The 17,343-nt window shown below is 37.9% G+C and overlaps 1 protein-coding gene across 8 annotated transcripts in view; it reads right to left on the minus strand.

Annotated features, from left to right (window-relative positions):
• Window positions 1-17,343, minus strand: part of PTPRM (protein tyrosine phosphatase receptor type M) — a 440,735-nt gene that overhangs the window by 284,350 nt on the left and 139,042 nt on the right. For all 8 annotated transcript variants that reach the window (XM_041399233.1, XM_041399232.1, XM_041399230.1 and 5 more), the window contains exons 4-5: window positions 8,576-8,654; window positions 5,429-5,544 (exon numbers count right to left, since the gene is read on the minus strand). In XM_041399233.1, the coding sequence (XP_041255167.1) occupies window positions 5,429-5,544; window positions 8,576-8,654 (195 nt within the window). The remainder of the gene's footprint in view (window positions 1-5,428; window positions 5,545-8,575; window positions 8,655-17,343) is intronic.

A 17,343-nucleotide genomic window follows, 5' to 3' on the forward strand; every position in this document is an offset into this window, starting at 1 on the left:
TAGACAATTTGCAGTGCACAAGGTGGTTTGACAAGTCTTGGAAAACTGAACTATTGACGAGCTGGTGGAAAAATGGTCTTGTGCACTCCTGTAGTACACAAATGCACCTACTCAAACAGCAAATACTTTAATGTTCAGAAGAACATCTTTAGGCCTACCACATTAACAGTTCCACCTGTTTGTGTTAACAAGTTATAAGATGTGTATGATTTAACAGTTAAATTACTCCTTCATTATCAAAATGGCCACAACATTTTTTCCTCAAGTGCTTCAAAACTTGGCAATAAAAATTATAATTATGGGAAGGTCTAAGAGTGTATACAGCACAACAAAAAATTCTTAAGCAAGTCCAGAACTTCATTCACCTTCTGGGTTACTGTGTGCAATTTACATAAACAAGCACATGCATGCACACACACACAATTTTGTATATCCTATAAATCTATTTGATTTTCATCATCTGCAAAGAGTAATTTCACTTGTTCTACATTCTTACAAGGATGTTTTTGATATCTGTCATTTGGGTATGTTTGTATTCCCGAGAAAAACAATTTGCTTTCCAGAACTCCCTCTGACACAGGACTATAGCTCTTCCTTTGAAAAAGTAATAAATAATGCATAGAGGGAGTTTTGTACATAGATGAATAAAATCTTCCATAGTCTTCACACCTTCAGCCAAAGATTACTGAGGAAAAAAAAAAAAATACACTGAATAAAGTGAAAGGCAGCTTTCAAGAAAGACGAAAAGAAAAGCCAAATCCAGAAAATAAAGTATTTACATAAGGTAGAAGAGAGATTGACCACTGAAGTGATAGTGTTCTTAGTTTCCTGGCTACAAACGAAGTAGTACACATCCTGCATGCATAAACCAAGGCATGAAAGATTTCACCCTCTCCCCTTCTATCAAAAAATAGCCATTAGTGTCTTGCTACTGCTAAATCTGATGACGCTGCTTACTACAGCTGTCAGACATTTCCTGAGATTATATTATCTGCTCACCTTCAAATTTCTACTTTTAATTCTCTATTTCTGCAATACAATTTATGTGCCTGACATTTACAATTTAAATTAACTATTTACATTTCACCCGTGTTTTAGAATAACACCAGGAAAAATAAATTACTGCAGTGAAGTGATGACCTCTCTTTTTCATCAGCTATAGCTTTCCACTCTTTGAGGAACCTCGCTCAAGAAAGGCTACTCACATTGAGTCAAACCACATGTCTGAAAAATGCAATTGTAATACCAAAAGATTGTGTTTGATATTAAAATGGAATTCCATTATATCTGGGTATGATTTGACAGCAATTTCCCATAAATCATACTGTAGCTCATTCTAAGAATAAGCAGCACTCAGAGGCAACTGAACAAACCCACTGCAGATAATGAGGAGCAGCAGATGAGGATGGGAAAATGAAGAGATGGAGACGGGCCTCAGAAGCTAAGAAAAACCAAGTCAATTCCTTGCAAGCCAATATGATGAACCAAAAGCAGATTGCTTCCAAAAAGGATTTCTACACCCTCTCTCCTGTAATTCAGATTTGTGTTTCCTATGCCAATTTACTGGATACTAACAGGCTTTTCAGAAGACTGTCTCAGCTGCTTTCATTTGACCATTAATGGTTGAGTGTTGCACCTGTTCCTTTCTTTCCAACAGTGGGAGCACAGTAAGGAGCAGAGGAATGACATTTTTTCTCAACTATCCAACAGGAGAGAAAGAGTCATCCCATACTGGCAATAACCTGTGTTGTTCAGTTGTGGAAAGTAAAATGTAAGCAGATTAGACACATCTTTTAATTGCAGAAATTCAGATTTATTTTTAAGGTATGTTTACATTAAGAACATAAGCTAGTGAAGATATGAATTCATAAACATATAATCTAACCGATGACCTTATTAACCAGACATTCATTACAACAAAAACAAACTTGTATGATACTATGTGGTTTTCTTGAGTCCTTTCACTTGAATTTAAGCTGAAATAGTATCACTGAAAATACCCACAATTTGCTGTCAGATTATCTGACAAGCTTTTGATCTAGCCATACTCCCTAGCTCATGAGCTAGGGAGTATGGCTGCCTAGTGGAATGAGAAAAAATGTTTTTCTGCACTATGCAGTAGGTAAACAGCTTTCTGTCTTCCCTTTCCCAAAAGAGTAAATACTGATCACAGCATCATGAAACAAATTTCATGCCTCAGTGGTCTAATTTGGGCAGCTAACATATGAATTGTGATTCCCTCCAGGCCCTTTCAATTGTAGAAAGTTCCACAATACTCCATAAATTAACAGACTTCATGTTCCATAGGGAATAAGAGTGAGAAAGACTTGAAAAGAGAAAGAAAAAAAGTGCGGCAAGTGAAGTATGATTTATGGATTTCACTTAGGACTGCTTCAAGGCCTGGGCATTACTAGACTTATAACATGTATGCTGTTTTCAACAACTACTTAGGGAAGAAATGGAGACTGAAATAATGAACCAACTCACAACTATTCATTTGTTTTAAAGAACATTTACCCTCACAGTCCAGACAACTGTAAAAAATAAAGAATTTGTTCATCAGATAAATGTGTACCTCTAAACTTGAACCCTGCTGCATAGAAGCAGAGAGGTACTAAATAAAAGAGGCAGAAGTACAGTAGTGAAATCCTGCCAGTACTAGAAACTGCAGAAATGTCACTGAATTCAGTGGGTTTGTGATTCCATCCTGGCGATTTACCTGCACTTCAGACTAACAACGTGAATCTAAAAAAAAATGACAGGTACTGGAAACCATTTGGGAGCAAATTATCTCATGGTATTCTGAAATTGTCAAATCCAAACAGATTATGTCTCCTGATATGACTTACATGGCAGAAATGCTGAAAAGCCCCTGATAATATCACTCAGCTGTATTTATTTATTTACTTACTATTATGTACCCTCCCTTAAGGTTTTATAGGTGTAATAAAACAGACCACCAGAAGGATAGTAGAAAAGGCTTAGTCTTACTGGTGAACAAACCAAGCATATCATAGACATTGCATTATTTGTTTTTAGTACCACTAAAGCATGAATACCTTTTACCTGAGTGCTAGCATAAATGTTCCCAAGGAATGGAGTTCATTTTATTCTGGTTCTAGTGTATATAAAGAATGTCTTTTATTAAGATGTTTTGTAGTTGAATATTGGGTTTAGTGCTGCTGGGAACACAAGGATCTTCAACATCCATTTAACCAGTCATATGATGTAGAAGATGCCATGTCTCCATGTTTTCTGACAGCTGTTACCGAGAGCTGCACTTGCACTCACAGTCCTGCAGCAGTGTCATACACAGGCACATACACAATTCCTCAACATCAAACCACAAAACCATGGAGTCATGTATGAATGGACAGCTGTAAGGGCTGGGATCTGTTACCCAGTAATGGCCTGGTGCACTAAAATACAGCTGGTTCTGTAGGGAGCTGTTCTCTCATAGCCGCGCTCCGCAGCGCCCCACACATGGAGTACTGCTTGATCAGTCTTACTCCAAGTTGCAGCAGATATCTGTGGAAACTGGCAAACAACTGCAAAAATAAATCCAAGCTATCCATGAGATCCTGTCAACTTGTGAAACATTCTTATGCAAAGTCACACCTGGAATTTGCACAACCTTCGGCTGATTACCAGGGGGACCAATAGTTGTACAGGCAGAATAAATAAAAAGTGGCCTTGTAGGAAGACAGAATTCCTTTAAAAGTCTGTCACTACTTTCTTATGCTTCATGTAGGAAAAAAAAAATCTCACAATCATGTAAATCTCACAAACATGTAATCAACTCAACTAAGCTCAGATATTTTGGAATTGCTATGCTGTTAATAAAACAGTTTTATATCACATAAAGTCTTGAAGGGTATTTAATTTCTACAATAAAGAAATTACATTCTGCTAAAGAATGTCTGAGCGTCCTGAATTCCATGAAAAAAAATAAAAGTGAAATTATACTGTCCTGAAGCATTTGGAAAAACTGAACGGAATGAGGATTTCCTTTTTATTGAATTTTCCCTTCAGTTTTACAATAGAGCATAACATGAAAGTTCAAAGGTTCTAGAAAGTATGTAACTGATGAAATAGCAACCTGTTATTTTCCCATACATGCCAAACCCTTTCATGACTAGAAAAATAATTCTTTCAAAAAACCTTCAGAAAAACAGGAGTCTAATTCTACCATTTCAACAGTGAATACTGTCTTTAAGGTGCTGGAGCACTAGAGAAATATCAGCCTTGTATCAGCAAGAGGTTGGAAATACCCATGTAAACCCAAATAAAACCAAAGGAGATCTTCATTGCTTCAATGTATTTGATCAGGCTCTTTCTGAACAGACCTAACAATTCATCATTCATATACAGATAAATATGAGGCTTTGTATTCCAAGTGATTTTAATTTTTTTTGGTATTAGATTTTTTGTAACTACTTGGTTGTTTAACCTGATACACTTAAATAATTTACAAAATGCAAATGCAATGGAAAAGGTTAACTACAGTAAAAGCCTGAATCTGTTTAAAAGCATAAACAGAGAATTTCATTTCTAAGTCCCATCTGTTACCACTGCCATTTTAACCTATCCCTCTTTCTCCACTTTGTCTGACTGAACTTGTCAGACATTGTTTCACTTATTTTGATTGTCCTTACTTCCTTCTCTCAAAGTCTCAATTCTGGCATGTTGGTTTTCATGTATGGAAATCACAGGAATCCGGAGGCTGCTGTACAAACACTATTGCTTGCTGTAGAGAACAACTGTGTAATACTGGCAGCAAGAGAGCCATAAAACTTGCACCCCATTATTAAAAGAAAACAAGCAAAAAAGTGTATTTTTGATACCAGGCTACATATATGAATAAGGGAACGCTGTCTTTACTAAAGAAAATTATTTGGAGGCAGACTTTAAATCAAGATCTGACGCCCATCTAGAAGCACTACATTACTAATTCAGTAAAAGACAATGGACCCAATGAATATAAGTAAGATTTTTTGGCTCTGTAATACAGAAGGTCAGATTTGACTGTTATACACGGTCTTCTCTACGCCTAAACTGTAAGAATGGAATTTGAGCTGAAAATACTGTACGGAGATAGAGGTAAGCCAAGAGAACCATTATGCCTAATGTTGCAGTTAGTCAGCACAGTCATCGTAAGAAATCTGTTCTTCCTAGGGGATTTAGCCTTTACTCATGATTGCCACATGTAAGGAAAACAGTACCTTTATTTTTAGTAAGGCATTCCACTGAAACAAGGCAAGAAAATCTCCCAGTAGCACTTTCTACTAAAGAATACCTACCATGGAGCAGTTCAGAGGCACTATAAAATATTGGTGAAATTGACAGACCATAATTTTTCATGTTTTATATTCCTTTCAGACTCTCTCCTCTCTCCAGATATCCGGGCATTAGGAAAAAAAGAAATTACCTGTAACCAGAGTCTGTCACTTGAGTCTGTTCCACCATTGGCAGTGCACTGAAAAGTAGCAAACTGTCCTGCATTGACTTCCACACTCTGAAGGCGCAAGAAATGGGGAGTTTTGGCTGTTGGACAAGATACAAGTGTTAAAGTTATGCAAGACCAAAGTACTACCTATAAAAAAATACACCAAACAAATGAAATAGTTGTGCTTTAAAAGGTTCAAGTCATTCACCACACATGAGATTCCAGGTTGGTTTACTTCCACGGCTTGGAAAGAGCAGAAGGGTGCTGTGTAATTGCTCCTGCTGTGTAAACTATCTTAGCTCAGCATCCCTCATGTAATAACCATCTATTAAAAAAAAGATCATATTGGAAACCAGTAATGTTTTGAAGACAAACCTATTAGATGCTTGCCCTACCAACTAGACAAGCCAGTAATAAATAATGGCCAGGGGAACAGGTTTTTCTTCTTAATCAATTACGCTGTCTATAGAAGAGATCCTTTAGAAATGCAGCCCACCCAACAGGTACAATACTAACACAACACTCCTTACCAACTACAGCTGCATTCTTTAAGCACAATGCTTCTCAACAGCTCTGCAGGAAAAACCCCAAAACAAAACACATATTCTCCATATCAATGCGTATCTTTCATTTAGAAAGAGAAAACAATCTCAGTAAAAACTGAAGCAATATACCTACAAGTAGGCTAATGAATGAAACTGATATTCAAAGAATTATAGCCACTGAAGTAAAAAAGACAGTGTGTGCATTTCTGTTTTACTAGAAAGAGTCAAGCATGTAACATAGAAAAATATAGACATTTGACACAGAAACCTATCATTTAAAGCACAATATTCCCAAACCTACTCAAATCCTACTGCAGCCAAGCAGACTTCTTGCACTGTCTATACTAATACATAAACCAAGCTCTGAACATTGCTTTTCAACATGAAAATCTTAGTACTAGCAGTAGACTGGCAAACTAAACATCTGTTTTCTAGCAGAGCATTACAACCACTTAAAGTATTGATGATGATATTTTCTTAATCCTTATGACTGGGAGAAACTGTATTTTTTAAGTAATTTATAAATAGATAGCTTCATGAAAAAGTTGCTAAATATCCAGTGCAAGACACCATAAGAAGGAAGAGATGGAATAAAATAGGTCCAATGAATATCTAAATAGGGGATAAAATATTTTTTGTAACTATCCCTATGGCAAATTTATTACACATACAACCCTTTTTTTCTGAAAACATTTCCCAATTAAGGCAGACAGAGTTTAAGCCAAAATTTTCCACTTTTTTGCCAATGAAACTATTAATGTCAGAAAATCCAGTCGAATTCTTTATTATTGTCCCCATTTCTCACCTGTCACTTTTTTTTTTAAACCTGCTTTTAGCTCCTTCAATTTTACTGTTTCCTGGGTCTTATTAAATTCTAAAAAACTAGCTTTTCTGAATTACCAAGTATGGCCTAAGTGGAGAAGAGCATTGGGTTTTAAAATATAAACAAACACACACACACAAAAAAACCCCAGCCCATCTACCACAACCCATTCCTTTAATTTCTGTGTGCCTACAATCAGTCTTCTGCTTGGTCTTTGTTCATACTGCCCAGGCAACTGCCTATCAAAGATTTCTCCCATTTCAATTTTGTTTGAAGAGTTAATTCCAGAACTATTTTTCTGGGAATACATAGAAAGAATATCATCATGAGCTTTACAAAGTTTTAGACAGAGTAGTTTTACTTCAATTTTCACACTTTTTCAATTTTCTTTAGACAATTTAACTGGTTTGATGTCTTAATTTCTAACAGTTTAATTACTTCATCAAAGAACTTTTCATTAAAGCTTCTGCATTTCAATACTGTTGTGTTAGAACGCTACATGCTATGGGCTATAACTCAGTCTCCACACGAACAAGAATTATTTGCAGGTTTTGGGAATTGATTGGTACAAACGCAAACATCAAAACCTCTTAAGATCTGTAAAAAGAAATTAGTAAGCCGCTAAAATGCTGCTTCAGACATATCCTACCTGAACCAAGGATATAAATTCAAAATGCAGAAGCACCTATACTTTCTAACAACACGAGAGCCTGCAGTGTTTATTAGAAATAAGTGACTCAGAAGTAACAGCTGCTGATTCTGCATAACTGTCTCTCTATTTGAAGGAATGTGTCTCTTCCTGCCATTACCACTAAAACCATTTTTACAAGGTGCTTTGATACTAACTGATAGAGCACTTTTTATTTGGACTCACAGCTCTTACTTAAAAGTTTCAACAAACGCATGCAAGCACAGCATGATATAAGAGGAACAATCACACAGAAGTTGGTGTCTTCTTCCCCACTCAGTCATTGTTCAGTAAGACCACATCCTACCATTCCATGTATGATCTTAACACATCTTATTTAACAAACAGCATATACGTGAAGTAATGTTTTATTTAATTATGTCTGGATTACCACATTAAAGCTTTATTTACAAGGTTTAAATTGACAATTCAGAATAATTATTACATATGCTTAAAAATAAAATGTTAAGGATATAACAAGGATAAACATATAATATAAACAACATCCTTAACAGTAAAGAAATATATCTGAAGCATGAAGAAGTAAAACAGTGCAGAGAGTGAGCCATGAACCTTGAGAAGTACCCTGAGTAACCCTGATTAGCAAAGCCTCAGTCCTCAGCCAGCTGAATTTTCTTCCTTCTAAGCCTTGAAAAATAATTATATATATAAGTCAGCTGCTGTGTTGTTTATCTGCTCTCACTAATGTCTCAGCTTGTGTTGCACTGAATTTCTGATGCAGACAGAAACCTCATCAACAAATCTTAGAATCATGATGATTTGGTGATTTTTTTTCTAAAGGAGCTGCCATATGGCCCAGTTTGAGTTCGGGACTCATGCTAAGTGCTGTACACAAGGTGCACACAGCAGAGATGTCTTCAAAGACAATAAGGTGCAATGATGCCATGTTCAGCAACATTTCATATAAATACTCAGCCTGCACTTTTGGCAGTGACATTGTTTTCTGACATTTTCCTTATCTTTATCAAAGATACATTTCCTTACATTTATCAAAGCATAGAAGCACATTTATTTTAGAGGATCTGGCTTTACAACACAAAATAGGTACTTACTACATGGATGTCCTAGAACTTTCACTTCATCAATAGCCACATATCCAGAGTGACCTGAAGTAACCACTTCAAAAACAACCTGAGAAGCAGAAAGAGAATTTCAGTTAGCATCTTTGGAACACAGGGAATATAAAAATAGTTTGTCATGGGAAAAACACATCAACTCTTTCAGTATGTTATGAACACCTGGAAAACAAAACACCATCATAAAACCCTCAAAACATGTTGCTCACATCATTAAAATTAAACACAACTTAAAATTACATTTTTTCATGTTTACATCATTTTTGGATATTTGCAAGCAGGATCATATATCACTCACAGTAGAAATAACCCATCTCTCCAATTGGTCATTTATTAGATAACTACTTTGGTCTGCCAAAGGAGTGATCTAATAAATGCCTTAAGTATTAAGAGCAATATTGTACTTTCAATTCTTTGTCCTGCAAAACGAACAACTTTTATTTTAAAAATTACAATTTTGTAGTATACAGAGATTTGCAGGCTATCAGACACAAACATACCTATTATCAGGAATGTATTTTGCATGCTTCTTAATCGTCCACCAATTGCAGTGAATTAAGCAAAGCAGATCCATTTGCCATGGTTTGTTTAATGGCTATAAATAGGTCACAAAATAAATGGACCGTTCTCATCGTTTGAGCTGAGCACACTCTAAAGTAAACCTCTCTAAAGTTTGGCAGCCTTAGCTTTGAGCATCCCAAGAATGTTTATACAGAACAGAAGAAAATATGCCAGTAATGTTAGCAGGTACATTTCCACACCAATGCTCAAGAAGTGCATGCTTAGATCCAGGTAGTGATTTACTTTTTTTTTTTAATACCTTACTTTTGCTCAGGAAGTTAACTCTAATTGCCTTGTGTAACTGATCTCAGGAATCACCCTGAGGAAGACAAAGTTTAGAAACCATTTTTCACACATATGCTGTACTTGAACTTGGAACAGATGCTCACACTATATACCACATCCCTTTACTGAATGATACAGAATGCAAATACATTATGAGGATAACATGCAGCTCCATAATATATCACAATTTCCTGATGCTGAATAAACAGTCTCAGAACACCAATTCTGATTTTAAAACCTTGCAGTGAGAAAAACTTTCATACCCTTCTGCCTCTGCCTTCTCCCTTGTTTTTCATTGCTCCACCTATGGACACCAACCTGTTGTTCTCTCCCAGATTTCTTCTTCCTAACCTCTGTCCATTTCTCCCTCCCAGTCTCACTGGAATAAAATTCCTTTAAATATGGCCTTAAGCCCACATGGCTGAAAAGGAAAAAAAAAATACTTGCTTCATTCTCGTTCTGCCTCCTGCCTACACACAAGTTCAACCTAAAGCGCCAGTGTTGCCACTACACGAATCATGCAGCAAGAAAGAAAACACAAGATGTCAATAAGCAAAGACCAAATGCAGCCAAAGAAATTATTCAGAAACAAGTTCTGCAAGAAAAAGGTTGCCCAGTTGGCTTTCTAAATGCCAGATGGCACTCTACTGACTCTTGAAGTTGGTATTAGTGATCCACAGCAACAGGCACAACAGGGTATGGATTTGGCTCCCAGAATTTAGTAGAACATCCAGAGCAAAACCATTGAAAATTTCAAAGGATCTCTTTCCTAAAAAGAGGATATCCTGATAGAATTGGTCTTAACTGTCTTGGCAAGAAGTTCTTTAAGAAGAGAAAGAGCAAAGACTCAAAGAATAACTTGCACTCAGAGACCTGAAATAACTTTTCTGACCATGATTATTACTCTCATCTTAATAGCCTTGAAATGGAAATGGAGAGGTGATGTGCACTGAGTAACCCTAAGTTTTAACAGCAGTGCAAGACCCAAGAATGCAGCTCCTGTTTTCAGTCACTGAACTTGGAAAAAAGAGCAAGCATTTCTCACTATTAAGAAATACGAAAAATTGCACATTCTGCATTTGTGTTACAAACTCTGAAAAAAAGTAATTATGCTGAGGCTCTTGAAAAAAGACAGGCTGCTCCATCTCCTGAAGAGCTACCAAGCTATTCGTAAGTGAGAACATCTGAAAGACCACAGGACATGAGAGACACAGCACAGCCTCAGAAACCTGCAGTTGAGGCAGGGACATTCCAACATGGTAGTGGAGAACTGGGAGCAGACAACCAGATCTCAGAAATTATGGAAAAGTTTCCCAGGGAAATATGCAGCCACAAAGTAAGTCCCTGAGACAACTGAATCTAGGTGGTGTGCATGCAAAGACCTGCCTCTGAAAACACAGAGGGCTGGGGACAGTTACTGATTTGTTTCCTGTATTCCCTAGTGGCTTTGAGCTTTCTCTGTTAAGAAGAAAAATACATTAACAACTAACTTTCAGGGTTTTACTGAAACAGAACCTTAAAAAAAAACCCAAAAAACCAAAAACCAACCCTCTCTCTCTTATGGAACTCTCAGCGTAAGAGCAGCTGCACAAAGCCATCTGAAAGGCCTACCTGATCCATGATCCCATCATTGCAAAGTATTTTTTTCAGGTTCTCAGCTTTCAGACATGCTAAATTCTAAAAAATACCCTGAGGAACAGGCACAGGCACACCTGTGGAGTAGCCAGCCAAACGAGCCAGAAGTTTTCTGCTAGAAATGGTACTGCCAGATAACAGGACTTTTTAAAATGCTGCATAGGAGTGTCTTTTCTAAAGAACTACCTGACTTCCAGCAAGACCAATAATCTGAGCTTTAGAAAAGAAAACATTTTGCAATACTTCAGTAGATCACAAAAGAATTTCTATAATTCATAACGGGAGCTTAGCTACAGGTTCTCTGAGAGGCTTTAAGCACCTCAATATTGCAACCTACTCACAGCCAAAAAAGCTTGTAGATTCCTATTCCTTCAGTTCATAGGCAGAAACAACCTTGAAACAACTGAATCAGAACTGCCAATGACAACAGCAGAGAAAAACTCAACAACTGATCTGAAATACCCTGCTGTATCTCTAGACAAAATACCAAAAATGTCATTCCACAAGAAACCAGGCAGCATATCAAGAAAATGCCAGTTGGACTTACAACTGACATTAAAGAGAATATATTCCAAAGAAAAGTATTACAAATTGAAATACTGTCAGTTTAATGGTGCTTTCATTAAAAGCAATACCCAAACTGGTATCAACTTTAATGACCACAACTTTTAGTCTCTTCTGAAACGGAATATGGAATATGCTATTTTTAGTAAATGGAAAGAGGCACTAAAGCCAATAGTGACATATCATTGTCAGACACTGATTCATATATAGAAGAAAAAATATGGACAAATACAGACCAGTCAGAAGGGAATGACAGCAGACCTGAGGAGAAGGACTTGAGGGTGCTGCTAGAGGAGTTCAAAACGACCCAGCCACATGCGCTTGCAGCCCAGAAAGCCAACTGCATCCTGGGCTGGATCAAAACAGACATGGCCAAAAGGTCAAGGCAAGTGATTTTCCCCCTCTACTCCATTTCAGTGAGACCCCACCTGGAGTACTGCATTCAGCTCTGGGGCCCCCAAGAAGGGCACAAACCCTGTTGAAGGAAGTTCAGAGAAGCGCCACAAAGATGGTCAGAGGGATGGAGCACCTCCCCTACGAAGGCAGCTGGGGTTGTTCAGCCTGAAGAAGAGAAGTCTCCAGGGATCACAGAATGGCTTGGGTTGGAAGGGACCTTAAAGGTCATCTAGTTCCAACCCCTTTGTCATGGGCAGGGACACCCGGCACTAGATCAGACTGCTCAGAGCTCCATTCAACTTTGTCTCATTATGGGATACCACATTACAGGTGTACCTATAACCACATATAGGTACACCTGCAATGTGTATAGGTGTAGATCACCATGCTGGAGATGATTCTATAGTCTTTCAGTACCTAAAAGGAACCCGAAGGAAAGCTGGAAAGGGACTTTCCAAAAGGGCACATAGTGATATGACGTGGGGCAATGGCTTTGAACTGAAAGAGAACAGATTTAGATTAGATATTAGTAAGAAAATCTTTACTGGTTATTTAAGGGTGGTGAAAGACTGGCATAGGTTTACCAGAGAAATTAAGCCCCACACCCTTGGCAGTGTTCAAATATAGGTTGGATAGGGCTTTGAGAAACCTGGTTTTATGGAAGGTGTCCCAGCCACAACAGGAAATGGCAGCTAGATGATCTTTAAGGTCCCTTCCAACTTAAATCATTCTATGATTGTATGAACATGACCGTTTATTCCAAGTATAGTAATACAACCGCTCTTCTATTCACAGGCTGTGAAATACTATCAATTGCTGTATACAAATTCAGTAATTCATTTGAATTGATGAACGAAGACCATGAACTCAAATAACTGCTAACTAAGCATTCTCCCTTTTTAAATTAAAAAAGTATTTCGACTCTATGCATTCCAGGTTTCTGAAAGTCCTAGAAAGAGTGCTACACACAGAGAGAGATCTGAGAAACACTTCTCACAGCCTCAAAAACCTTACAATAGGGATGTCGAGACTCTTGACAAATCTGGATCAGTTTTCCTAATAAATTCACTAGAAATGAAACCTAGAAACTTATCTCCCATCCGATTTTCTCCATAATTTTCCATTTGAAAAGTAGCCTGGCCTGTAAACATGAACTTTTTTACTAACACCTCCAAACTTTGCCTTTTCTCATGGCTGATACAACACCTGCAGGCAATACAAAAGACTCCAGTCAAAACAGAGAAAACACTCCAGCAACATCAGACTGGGCAGCCCTTGGATTTTTTGCCTATTATTCCACCACCTTATCAGTCCGGAAACAACTGGTTAAAACACGGAATTCATTTGCTCAGGAAAAACTGATGAACACTGCCCTGAGAGCTGTTTTACACCATTCTCCCAGCAGCAGGCCTGCCAAACAGGAACCGGGGAAGCAGCTTAGCACTGCACTGTCCCTGATCCTCCCTGCTTCACTGAAGAGCAAAATTAGCTTTTCATTCCTGCCACTTCCCCTTGCTACATATGAACAAAGAAAGGGGGTCTGCTCACCAACATAAATGCTTACTGCTGAAAATGTGCGACTCAAGATAACTCGTTTGTTCCAAAGAACAATAGAAATAAACAGGTTTTGTTGCCACACAACCTCACTCTGTAAATTCCTGTCTTTGTTGCTGCAAAATTACAACACTTTCAGTCAAAAGGTGGATTGTACCTAATATAAACACTGTCCTTCACACGACTTAAAAATAGCACTTTACAAAAACAAGAAAGAGACAGGAGTATTGAGAAAGCTGCTTAAACTCGGGCTGCAGTCCTGATGCAGGCAGTGCTGCATCACATGCTGCACTCTGCTCTCCGCCTGCTCTGCATTACTGCACAGAGCACCTTTCTCCGACTGTACAAGGCACTGGGAACAGTTTCTCTCCAGAAAATTGGCTTGTACCCTGTGGATTGAATTCTTCCCCCCTTTCTGACTCACCCTAGGACTACCTGTCTTACCGCAACAGCGGCAACTGCTTTCTCATCAAAGCCATGTGAAGGGAGGTTCCTGACCTGGTCCTTCCCGGGCTCACAGAGGTCCATCACAGCTTATTGACACGGGCTGCCTAAATTGTGTTCAGGCCTCCCTGGCTGGGAATTTGCTCCATGCCAGTTCCCTCCCCACCTCTCACTCCTACACAACTACCACATGGCCCTCACACCTGTATTCAAGCAGATGAAACAATATTTTGGTGGCTGCTGCCAATCCGAAACCACAAAGAAACAAGCAAGCCAGCCTGAAAACTGAACTCCTGACATTAAGGCTTGTTAAATCATATTAGTCTCTTTCTGTTTTGAAACCAGTTGCTGTCTTGTATTTCTCTACTGAGAAATACAAGACAGCAACTGGTCTCAAAACAGAAACAAGGCCCAAATGCTTTTCTGGTTTAGAAACAGACAGGAGCAAATAACAGAGCCTTGTGTCTGTGACAAAAAATGCATGCCTCCATACTAGTGAACATTTTTAGACTGCTGGGGGTTTTTAAATTTAGGTATGTGGTTTGCCCTAGTGCATCTTTCTCAAAATAGTTATTCCCAAAGCACATAAGTCAATGAAGAAGAGCTATTTAAGATGCCTGACAAAGGTTGTTGTGCAAAATGCAATATGCATTTCAAAGTTTCTTTGGAGTTCAAAGCACAGTTCAGGAACTGTATGTCTGCAGTTGAATGCAACACACACAAAACATGAGAATGTGAGCCTGACTTCTACTGCACAAGAAGCTTAATGCTCTGTCCTAGATGAGGATTTAAGTACACTGCATGAGCCTAACTCCAAGCAAAACATGTACAAAGCAGGTTATGAAACAAATATGTGCTTAAGTCCAGATTTTAAAAGTTAGGTTTGATCTGCTGCTTCTTATTCCCCAAACTCCCAACTTACAGGGGAATGTGTCAGAATGGTGAAGGGTAAATCTCATCTCTGTGAAGTGATACCATGTAACTCCTTTGTGTCCTTACTAAAAAGGATCAGGAATTACTGCCAGGCTCTTACCCCATTTTTTCACTCATAGGATTTTACATTCAAAGATAGTGAAGTGGCACAGACAGTTGTGTTACTATACTGGAAGCTATTTTTAATCTTTTCAATTCCATTTCTGGATTTTAAATTTGCAGTGTTTGTTGTTTCATTTAATCAAGATTTGTTTCAGTTCACTGCTGCCATGACTGACTTCCAGCAAAGTACAAAGCAAATAATTCAAAATATAAAAACTGATAGGGAGATGGTGTGCGACTTGCAGTGATGCTGTGCTAAATTGCTTGCTTGAAGGGTTAGAAGCAAGGAATACAATCTCATCAACAGACTCTACTCAGTAGTAGCTTTTGCATATTGTGATAGTCCAAAACAGCAATGCCTTTAAAATATAAAATTTATTTTAAATACTACTAACTGGTCTGAGAATTATTCACTCATCTAGGGAAAACAACCCTGAAACCACCAGATTCTACTCCTGCTAAAAAATCCAAATGAGAAAAACCACCAAAACATTCAAGACAACAAAAACACAAGCCAAAAAATGCTGCCAGCCTCTCCTCACTAGATGAGGAGCCTTTTCGTGATTTGTATCTCAAAGCATCAATTTTTGAGCCTCTCAGCCTACTGAGACTGCTCCCCAAGAAACTAAAAACAATCTTACCACTTACCAGCAAAATCTATGTAATGTTCAATTCTCTTTTTCCACGTACATTCTAATTCTACTCTAGTTAGGAGGAGGCTGAAGGTCTTAGGAATTATGCGAAGCTTTGTTTTGTTTGCAGGCTGTCTCCAAAGGCACGATAAACTCCTTGATGCTCTTGCTTAAGATGCACCAAGTAGACAATAGCTCAGTAAAGCAAACAATTTTCTCCTGGGCACAATGTTAAAAAGAGGAAGGCAATGCTTCCTCAGGGGAGCACTCCTAAAGTGATTTTATAAAACAGAAATAAGACTAGTACCTGCAGAAAATACACCAGCTACTTCAAAACAAATAGCTCAGAGACCAGCAGGCACAGCAGAAAAGAACAAGCTGTGCTGATTATCTTGGACTCAAAAGGTGTTTGGCAGCTTCAACCCATGTTACTGCAAGCACACTGTTATCACTAACTGGACAGCAGTGCAGACATTCCCTAAAATCAATGGCAAAAGTTAGGCAGCAGTATTTAGAAGATCATTAATTATGGATTTAAATATATCCTTAACTGTCAGAATGCTTGACAACTTAAATAATCAGCAAGTAATCAACAATTGATGTTGTTACATGCAGGTTGCAACTGTGATTTGTGATATATATATGTAGTACAGCTTACCTATGGTGTGCAACATGCACAAATAACTACCTGGCAAAAAGAAAAGGGTGCATTAAAATAAATTAATTATTTAGTTCAAAGACTGTACTTCTAACAAGTTGATTCTAAATAGAAACCCAGCCTGAAAAATATTTACAAGCTGGGGCAACTGGTGCTCCAATAAAAAACTACTGTTAATTATTAAATCCTTTGGACACTTTGCTTGTATGCATCCGCAATACATGGTTTAAACCAATATATCTTTAGAAGTTGGATTAAAATTCACTCCACACTACATAATCTGATTTGTAGTCAGGTACCATTCAGTGGGACATATTTTGCCTACATTTTTCAACAGCAAAACAGACAATACACTGCATTTGAAAAAATATTGAATTGTATAAATATTTTAACTCTGAAATGCTATCATATATAATTTTTTCTCAGAGTTCTGTAGTACATTTTGGTTTCATTTACATCTAGACATCTTGCAGGTGTTCTGCTAAGGGAATGGAATTACAAAACATTCACAGATGTGGATGGCTACACAGAATATGTGATTTAAAACACAACAAACAATCACACAATTACATTGCTTTGTCCCTTCACCTATTAATGTCATGTGTTCTCTTGGAGATTACTCATTGGGAAGCTACCAACCTTCATATAAGACAAGTTAAAAAGGGTTCCATCATTCCTTAAAAATCTTCTTAGGAGGTTTTTCTTAATTACGTTCAGTAAAGTCAGAAACTCAGAAAGTCAGTGGGAGGAACTCTTGTACATTCTGGAGGTTTTGTGTAGAACACATGGATTTGTGCCAAAGGAGGTTGGCGTTTTGGACTCAAATGTACAGCAGCTCAGGAAAGGGACTTGGTACGATGTTAGATACCTACCAGGTGAGTCCTGTGCCCTCCCCACTATTCCTGCAGTCACCTGAGCTGTCACCTAACTTGGAGCCATTCTCTCACAAGATCCACACATACCCTCTCTCCTCTTCCTGC

Source organism: Onychostruthus taczanowskii, unplaced genomic scaffold (assembly GCF_017590055.1).
Source record: "Onychostruthus taczanowskii isolate IOZ18803 unplaced genomic scaffold, ASM1759005v1 scaffold16, whole genome shotgun sequence".
In the NCBI taxonomy this organism is placed as follows: domain Eukaryota; kingdom Metazoa; phylum Chordata; class Aves; order Passeriformes; family Passeridae; genus Onychostruthus; species Onychostruthus taczanowskii.